Source organism: Salmo salar, chromosome ssa09 (genome assembly GCF_905237065.1).
Source record: "Salmo salar chromosome ssa09, Ssal_v3.1, whole genome shotgun sequence".
In the NCBI taxonomy this organism is placed as follows: Eukaryota; Metazoa; Chordata; class Actinopteri; order Salmoniformes; family Salmonidae; genus Salmo; species Salmo salar.
The window spans coordinates 17,194,680-17,204,473 of record NC_059450.1 but is presented as its reverse complement, the minus strand read 5'-3'; the positions used below and the strand labels follow the sequence as shown (position 1 = coordinate 17,204,473).

Here is a 9,794-nt window from a genome sequence, read left to right as displayed (position 1 = left end):
GATCAGAGGCAGTAGGGGTGACCATGTGTTCTCTTGATAAGTGTGTGAACTGGACCATTTTCCTGTCCTGCTGAACATTCGATATGTAATGACTACTAAATAGTCATTATAGTAAAAAGCACAATATTTTCTTTAGGAATGTAAGGAAGTAAGTAGTCAAAAAAATATAAATAGTAAAGTACAGATACCCCCAAAAACAACTTAATACTTTAAAGTATTTTTACTTAAGTACTTTACACCACTGAATATAGCACAAGGACATACACTAACTGTAGGCCGCTAGGTCATTAGTCCAGTGGGGTGTTCCAGAAAGCAGGATCATTAGGTTAGCCAGCTAACTATGACAAGCAGTTAAATACATCTTGATTGTCTGATTCATTTAGGAAGCTTAACTTGTCTTGAATATGGGTTGTTGATTAATGAGTAAATTATAGCATGCAAATTCCAAATCTATATTCCTCAAAAATATGGTTATTTTTGCATTTTTAGGACAGTTAGCTGGCTAACTCATGGATCCTCTTTTCTGGAACAACCCCCAGGCAAATCACACCCACAAACCAGAGTGCCAATAATAGGTTTATTTCAATAATGTCAATATTGTTTTTTTTTTTAAACCCATGACATAGCCTGGATCTTTTCTTCTGAAATGGACATACACATGTCGTAATTGCAGTGATTTTTGAAAAACGTTTGAGCTAGAGAAAACAAATAAGGCCAGAGGAGATGTCTTCTAGTACTAAAACCCAAGCAGGTAAAAAAGGCTCCCCCCCCCCCCACCCCAATTCAAACCAACCAATGAATGTATACAATTTACACATTGAACTCTGAATAATCAAAACAAATATTTACAAATCCTTTTATCAAATTTGTATTACAACAAACGTCTGAAAGGATGGCAAAACAAAACGATACATATTTTTGCTTTATTCACACTAAAGCATTTTCAAACTATGACAGAATATCCTTTGAAAGCATTCTAAATAATGAGAAAATAAAATCCTAAATGATAGTCATAACATAACCAGTCTCCTCTCCCCAATGCCTAGCCTCATAAATATCTTTAGTGTCACCTTTTCTGATGGCTGATTGGGGTTCGTCTGTATGCTATAGGAGAAAGATGGTGAGTGGGGTTCGTCTGTATGCTATAGGAGAAAGATGGTGAGTGGGGTTCGTCTGTATGCTATAGGAGAAAGATGGTGAGTGGGGTTCGTCTGTATGCTATAGGAGAAAGATGGTGAGTGGGGTTCGTCTGTATGCTATAGGAGAAAGATGGTGAGTGGGGTTCGTCTGTATGCTATAGGAGAAAGATGGTGAGTGGGGTTCGTCTGTATGCTATAGGAGAAAGATGGTGAGTGGGGTTCGTCTGTATGCTATAGGAGAAAGATGGTGAGTGGGGTTCGTCTGTATGCTATAGGAGAAAGATGGTGAGTGGGTGTTTTTTCGTTTGTTACTTCACTAGTTTATCTAAACAGGAGTCATTCAATCCACAGTGAGACCTGAATAAAATGTCCCCTTTTCGGTGGCTGAAGTATAATATAAAACTACCACTGCTGCCATCACAACTCAAGCTAAAGATTTCCCTTCGTACTGTACAGGAGAGAGAGAAAAAAAAGATGTTAATTTTGGGCAAATTGAGCATTACTGCCAGGAGTGTCAGTGTCTATATGGAGCAGTGATGAAGGGCAGTTTGTATTCCCATACAAGTCTAAATGGTTGATTTTGTTTGTTACATAGTACCTAATATTTCATGCATCTTAGGTTCCCTTGTTCTGAAAACATCTAATCTAAGGACCTGGCACAGCTACATCTAAGCCTACTGTAGACTGAGCTCAGGTAGCATAATTGTCATGGATGTTTGCACCATGTGTCCACATACAAGGTTGTGGAGTAAATGGTATCAGAGCATGGACAAAACAGGTAGCCTTACCTGTATTATAGTTATACCAATTGAATCAAGCAACGCAACAGTAAAATGAAGCATATCGCGCTGATATGTCAACTGTGGTTTGGCCTAGCGTCTAATGCAGTACATGCAGTGAAACCTGCCCTCATTTACTCTCTAGAGCCAAAAACACTGAAGCTTTCAACACTGTTTAAACCAACACAAAGTCAATAGCAAGCATGAAATGCAAATCAATATTGAACAGACAACAGAAAAAACACTTGCGACCATATTTCCGTGTGGAAACAGAGGGTCAGCCGGAAGGCCACTTTATAGTGTGTGTCGATGGCCCTCCAAAACTGATAAGCTCGGATACACACTAGCCTGCGTCCAATCTGGCAGGTAGCGCGACCGCCTCGCCAGTCAGATGCCTCGAAACAGTCATAACAAAAAGAAAACTAAAAAGCAATAACCAATGGACCTTTGAACTTCATGTACTCAATAAATCTTCCAAAAATAAAAAGGGAAAGGTAGGAACAGAGATTTATGCATTAGGTTTGCTTTAAATGAGTGGAGGAAAGGTAGTCCATAGTTCTTTCTCATGTCTGAACAGACCAGTCCCAGTGCTGGGGGGGGCGTGGATGTGGAATAGCCCTATTTGACCAGCCTCTTGGCCACGTCTTGGTAGGCGATCTCAATCTCTTTGTCGCTGGGGCAGGTGTTGGTGAACTCCTCGCGCGTATAGACGTTCTGCAGGTACTGCCAGATGCCCGTCATGTCCTTGGGAATGTCAAAGCCTCTGTACTTCTTGGTCACCACCTGTGGATGGAGGTGGACATTGATGAAGTCAGTCTCAGAACAAACTTCTAGAGAACGCGTCCCTCTACAGGCCAAGAGTGGTACAACATGACTTGGTAGCAGAATTGCATATGCAAGATACCCATACATAAAAGATGTTTTGCAAACACCAGCATGCCAGCATTGTGCTACCTTATCAGCAAAATTAGCTTTGATAAGTGACCACTATAATAGTCGGTCAGGCTCACTTGGGGAATAATGGCGCTGGAGGAGATGGCTGCTGTTTTACGGGCTCCTAAAATATTCTGTAAGTAAGCATTTCACGGTAAGGTCTACACCGGTTGTATTCGGCACATGTGACAAATAAAAATAGATTTGGGGTGACGATGTGGCAGTCATTTTTTTTAGAGTTGGAAAATGTAGGATAGCAGTGCAGGACCGAGTTTGTGAAATGCACCCACAAAAGGGCTTTATAACAGACATTGGTTATATTTTCAGAATCACTGTATCAGGGGTTCCTTTTTAAAGCAATGTATACTGGTAATTCTGATATGTACCCTAGAGGTCAAAGGTCAAAGTTCTGTTGAAAAATTGGTCTGATGGATAGCTGTGAATCAAAACTTTCCAATTACACATGGTTAAAAAGGGTAGACGTGAGCAACAACTTCTTGTATACTGATATTGACCCTAATAGGGAAAAATGAATGGGAAGGAGGGAAGAAAGTGATAACCAGAGAAAGAACCACTTCCTGCACGACTACCATATATTTTCCAACTCTAGGACCATAGACGAAAGAACTCACTGAGACATTGTAACCCCAAGTGAGCCCAAAGGCATAAATTTGGGGGTCTGGCTCATGAACTATATGGAGTCTGCTAATGTGTGTGGAATATCCTGTTTAATACCCTCAATCTCACCTTGACGATGTGCAGCTTGGGCAGGAGGTTGCAGTCAGCCAGTGTCATCTCGTCACCGTCCAGGAACTTGCGAGTGGAGATTTTGATGTCCTCGATGCTGTTGTGGTCGATCTCGTCAGGCAGCGGGGAGCGCAGGTACTCGTCCAGCTTCTGCAGGGTCTTCAACAGCCCACGCTCCAGACCTACAGCACAAAAAGGAACGTTCATCTCTCATTACACCATCACAACAACTGACAACTGCATTATAGCATTCACAAACCAGCCTGCCTGCATTGTGTTGAATATTCTGGACTCCTTCCCAAACAGACACTACAGGAAACACACAGCAGAGGGCAGCATTTCATAGCAAGATGGCAGAACTAGAGCTGCCTGCGTAAGTACTTTCACAGACATCCCTCACTGACAGTTTTTAGCATTTTCTTGAGACCCCAAATAAGGCATGGTCCATGCAGCCAAAATAGATAGCAGGGGTTGGACTCATTGTGGTTTATTGAGCAAATCCTACGGATTTCATTTGATTGTAGAGTATGTAGCCAGTTGGAGAGGGTGTGACGAGGCATGCGTTTTACATTTTAAAGTCTTATAAACAGGGCCTGCTTATCATTCAGATAGGACTGTCAGCAGTAGTGTTGACATAGCCCAGAAGGAATTCAAAGCCAAACATCACTATGGGTCAATATTACAGCAGGGTGGAGAATAGAAACCATACCATCCAAGATACAGTATCAGTTCATGTCCTTTGGTATGTCATAAAACAGCTGACCCCAGATTAACATAGCATACAGACAGAGAAACATTAGCCATTTTGACCGAGGCAAAGCTACAGTATACCATCACCTATTGTCTTGTACAAATCATGTCTTCCCATGGTCATAACACAATATGATAGGGAAGAGAGGTGCTTTGAGCTCATGTCCAGGCCATCTCTCTCGGTTGTTTTTTCCAGGCTGTTTGGAGAGCTCAGCCAGGTGACATGGGGGACAGGAATGGGCCTGGGGACAGAGTGAGGCCACCCCAGAGAACAAAAGCCCTGTGTTCCTGTGTCAGACCCCCACTCTCACCCAGCCACCAATCACCTCAGGCTAGCACTGTCGCTTAGCAACCACAGAACTCTTCCTGCACCACCAGTGTAACTCCATTTCTAAGTATTGCTTGTCCACTGACTTCTGAGTAGTAACCTGGAACTAAAATGTGTGTGTGTGTGTATATATATATATATTCTCGTGTAGGGATGGAAAGCTCACCCTCGTTGGCATCTGGTTTGGAGTTCTTGATGAAGGCTGAGAACTTGGCAAAGATGTCCATCCCAACTGTGTTGGACTCAGGGTGTCTGGTGCCAAGCTTGGTGAACCTACACACACACACAACACCGAAGATACACCTGGTTAGATCTGACAAGCAGAGTGTATACTGTATCGTAGGCATCTACTCGTGGAGGCAGTCTGATGTGAAGTGCCTACTGGGTGTGAAACACTGTCGCCAACCAGACGACTCACTTGGGTGGGCTGAGGACATCCTCTAGGAACTCCTCGATCCTGTTGACGTCGGTCTTGACCTCCCCATTGAAGGTGATGAAAGGAGGGTGTGTGCCTGGGGCCAGGTTCTGGAGGTCTGCAGGCTTCCTAGGGAGCAGAGAAGAGAGGGGATTTAGTGGCCATGTCACAACGCACTGGTAACAGCCAAACGATTATCTTATACTGTGTTAAGGGAGAGCCTGGCAGGTAGGCGCATTGGGCCAGTAACTGAAAGGGTCCTGGATCGAATCCCAGAGGTGACGAGGTAAAAATCTGTCATTCTGCCCCTGAGCAAGGCAGTTAACTCACTGTTCCCCAGGGGCCAATGATGTGGAAGTCGATTAAGGTAGCCCCCCACACCTCTCTGATTCAGAGGTTAAATGTGGAAGACACATTTCAGTTGAATGCATACAGTTGTACAACTGACAAGGTATCCCCCTTTCCCTCTCCTTGATGTTGTTGAAAAGGTCTGTCTTGTTTGTGTGGATGACTTCACTACAAAACCAAGTTTCCCCTATGGATAATAAAGTTCTCTACTCCAAAACTCAGCCATCACGGATTACTCACTAATCTATCATTTTATATCCCTATAATCCATCTGGTCTATCTACTCTTTAAAATCATCAAAGCGTTATTCTGTGTCTCCCAGGGCCCAGTTCTATTGCAGATCAGTGGAAGGGGCTGTGGCCAATAGGGACAGGGATGCGTGTCCTGTCTGTCTCATGCTAGACTGTTCCAGACCACTCTGGCCCTCTACAGTCCTCCCCACTCACACACCCTGGGCTGGACTTTATTTTCAACAGGGTCATGTATGCGCGTGTCCATGTGCATTCTTCTGTCCACAGTGCTCGTTTTGTTTTGTTTTGTTCCAGATGTCTCTGGGAGGCGAGATATGATGAACACACAGAACATAATGAGTGAGTGGTGAATGACCAATCAACAGCACATAGTCCTGAGTCATGTTCTATAATCACCCACAAAAACACATTTCCAAAGTAAAAGCAGATAAAAGTCATTGTGTCTGCTAATTATCAGGGTTGTCATGTCTGAGCAAAATTGAAAAAAAAGAAGTGAGGCGCAAATTAACTTTGATGCAGAGAACAGCCTACCACTGATGGAGCCATAGAGACTGCTTCACATGCAGGCCATGTCACCATGCAATGGTATGTGCAAAGTACAGCGGTTACGGTCTCCCTACAAGGGCAGCTGTGAAACAGACTCGTAAGACCAACTAGTCACGGGGGCACCAAAACAGGAAGTGATCTCAATCCTTTGGTATGAGCACAGGAAGCACCCTCGCCCCATGGCAACATTAAGGAACAGTGGAGGGGGTAAGTGTACTCTCAAAAAGATAAATAAAAATGCATTTATATGTTATTCAAATTGAGCCAAAAAGGCTTTTTGAATAGTTTTCCAAAGCAAGGTCATAACATTAAGGTTAGAAAATGTACTGTCCTTGAGTTCCATACAGCAATAAAACAAGATTAAATAGGACACATTTGTGCAATACTTTGTCTCGTTCTGTTGACTGGAGAGTGACCACACTACGGTGTGGAAAAAGTGAAGACTTTATCAGTCATTTAAAAAATTTAAAAAAAAGGCCAAAGCAGTATGTGGTCAGAACTGAACAAAGACATGTTTGACAAAAGAGGGGGAAACAGACACTTAAGCGGGCGGACATCCTCCACTGCCTTTTACAAGACCTCTGGAAGCTCGTTTCGTCTTACACACCCTCACACACAGTTATAGATACATATGCAAATACATTCAGATAGCCAAAGACAACTTCCCTGTGCTTCCAAACGTAAAAGAGAAGGTTGCTCTGTGTACTACCCCGTCTTGTTTCCAACTCTAGATTACCCACAGGACCAACCCTGGCAGAGGTAGCAGTGTTTGAGCTTTCTCAGGAGAAGAGATGCTAAGCGATGCATAAGTATCCGCATGGCTGAGCTATACCCTCTACAACACTTCGTCAGAGCCTCCTGTATACTATACTGTCAGTCAGACAGCAATGATTTAAGGCCCATGGAAATCAAGTCCATTACTATATCTGAAAATAAATCACACATACTGTATGGTAACAGCCCTGGCCTGGGAAGAGGAAAAACAATCAGGAAGTGATTAGATGATGCATTGAGGAATAATGGTTGGGCAAGGAGCTGCCAGGCAGCCTTCTACAGAACATGGACAAGAACGTTTACTGCAGTTCCAGCCAAGACTAAATAGACTTCAAATGACTTTGGGAGGGGAAGCTGATCCTTTTAGATTCTGCTTTGATTTTAGAGTAAGAAAAATACAATTTACCCCCAAAATCTAGGGAGGGAGTGAGGGCAACCTCAAATAGCCTCTCCAGAATGCAGCTTGTTTATTTTCCAGATTTCTCCGGGTTGGGAAAGGTCATGGGAAAAACAAATAAGCAGTAAGGGTGGTGAAAATGCTTGAGGTGGGGTTGGATCAGAATGTTAGTGGAGAGCCCAGAAAAGCTCTGAGAGACAGAGACAGCGAGAGAGAACATTCCCCTGGCTCTCCAGGAGCAGAGGAAGTGTAGAAGGCAGACCCCTTCTGGGGGAATGAGCTAGCTAGCGGGACGTGGTGGTGGTGGAGTGAGCGAGAAGGCTAGCGGGACGTGGTGGTGGAGTGAGCGAGAAGGCTAGCGGGACGTGGTGGTGGAGTGAGCGAGAAGGCTAGCGGGACGTGGTGGTGTGTATTCTCCCTCACCTTTTCAGGTCCACTGTGGTGACGTTGAAGACCACTCCCTTTAGCCACAGGATCATGAAGAGTCTCTGTGAGAACGGACAGTTCCCAATGCTCTCGCCATCACTTCCCGCCTGAGAGATAGGGAAGAAGGTCAGATTACGTCAGCATTATTTACAGATAATGGATGACACTCGCATGATTGTGTTTGTATGATAGCTCCTGTAAAACCAAATAAAATGCACCAGCCTGCATGGATTAGAGAAGTGGTTCTCAAACTTGACCCACAACCCCCCCCCAAAAGTGGTTCAAACCTCAATCACTGCACACGCAAACAATCTCTGCGCAAACGTAGCCTGTCATCATAGCTAACAGTGATGCATTTTCAAAAAGCAAGATTAAAGACCGTTTTACACCTGCATTTTGAGCTGAATGGAATTCATGTTTGCAGCCAATATCAACTGGGGATATCATGTCATTTCTCTGGAGTCCAGAGCAGGATCAGACAGAAAGCATGGTCTGTCTGTCGCCTTTTTCTTCCTCACAAATAATACCGTCACCAGAATGTTACATCTTCATCCCATAATTATTGAAGGCAGTGTGGTGTTAGACATATGTGAATTCTGAAAATTATCAATGAAAAAGCAGTAGGTACCCCATTGTTCTGGTAAAGATGCATCGGTAGCAGACAAACGAGCGTTTTCTGGTCACTAATCTGGATATGCGCCCACCAATGCTGATGACTGGTCAACAGTCAAGATGCGGTTCTGAACGACAGGATGGTTTTTACATGAATTTGGTGCAGTACCGTAGTTCAATGTTATTAGCCAGATCGAATAGGCAAAGGTATGAATATAAAATACAAATATAAACCTAGTGTACAAAACATTATGAACACCTCTATCTATGACAGACTGACCAGGTGAATCCAGGTGAAAGCTGTGATCCCTTATTGATCACCTGTTAAATCCACTTCAAAATCAGTGTAGATGAAGTGGAGGAGACAGGTTTAATAAGGATTTTTAAGCCTTGAGACATGTATTGTGTATGTGTGTCATTCAGAGGGTGAATGGGCAAGACAAAAGATTGAAGTACCTTTGTACGGGGTATGGTAGTAGGTGCCAGGCGCACCGGTTTGAGTGCGTCAAAATTGCCACGCTGCTTGATTTTTCACTAACCGTTTCCAGAGTTCATGCCCCAATTGAGTCTGTTCTGAGGGCAAATACAGGGTGCAACTCAATAATAATAATAATAAAATGTTCCTAATGTTTCGTACACTCAGTGTATATAGCCTATTAAAATACTGTTTCACACTCAGGACCCCCAGTTTGATAACCACTGGAATAGAGGCAGACAATCAAACATGGCTGACAGATCTAAATGAGTCTTGTAAGCGGATCCCAATAAAGTCAAGGTTGAGCCTTAAATGCAGAAGGGTCTTGGAACACTGATATTATCAGACCTCGACTGTACACTTTCCAATGACCAGTGGCGTTTCACTACACTGACCCAGCACAGGCCTATTTTGAGCAGAAAATTATTCTTCCACACAGTTGAGAGACTAGCTCCTTGACACCCAGAGAGCAGGCTGACCTTTGTCTCAAACACTTTAGCACACTTCCACAGCAGCCTCCATTCTTCCACCCTGGCAGTCAGCCTGGCAGTCAGCCAAGTGGAACACAAACCCCAGATGTGACTAAGACGGAGCAGGACGGCGGTCTTGCGTTTCATTAGGCCGTGTATTAGAGTGAGAGGGGAAGGAGGATATGTCTGACAGTGCTTTAATCAGCCTGCTTGTCCTTCACATATGTTGAGTTGTAAAACATTTAGTTCTTAGAAGAACTGTTATCAGACCATCTCTGGACATGGGGGGGGAACAAGGAAGTACCCAGTAGTAGAGATCCCACCACCACCCAGGGGATTTTCCCCTTCCTCAAATAGATCTGTTACTTTTACCTCTGCTGTATGAAACTACTACTGTGCATTGG

The 9,794-nt window shown here is 43.8% G+C and overlaps 1 protein-coding gene across 1 annotated transcript in view; it reads right to left on the bottom strand.

Moving 5' to 3' along the window:
* Positions 1 to 563: 563 nt before the first annotated feature.
* LOC106610816 (chloride intracellular channel protein 4) overlaps positions 564 to 9,794 on the bottom strand; it is a 31,474-nt gene continuing 22,243 nt past the window's right edge. The window contains exons 2-6 of the mRNA XM_014210424.2: positions 7,831 to 7,940; positions 5,095 to 5,220; positions 4,843 to 4,949; positions 3,599 to 3,780; positions 564 to 2,701 (exon numbers count right to left, since the gene is read on the bottom strand). Coding sequence (XP_014065899.1) covers positions 2,537 to 2,701; positions 3,599 to 3,780; positions 4,843 to 4,949; positions 5,095 to 5,220; positions 7,831 to 7,940 — 690 coding nt within the window. The 3' untranslated portion in view covers positions 564 to 2,536. The remainder of the gene's footprint in view (positions 2,702 to 3,598; positions 3,781 to 4,842; positions 4,950 to 5,094; positions 5,221 to 7,830; positions 7,941 to 9,794) is intronic.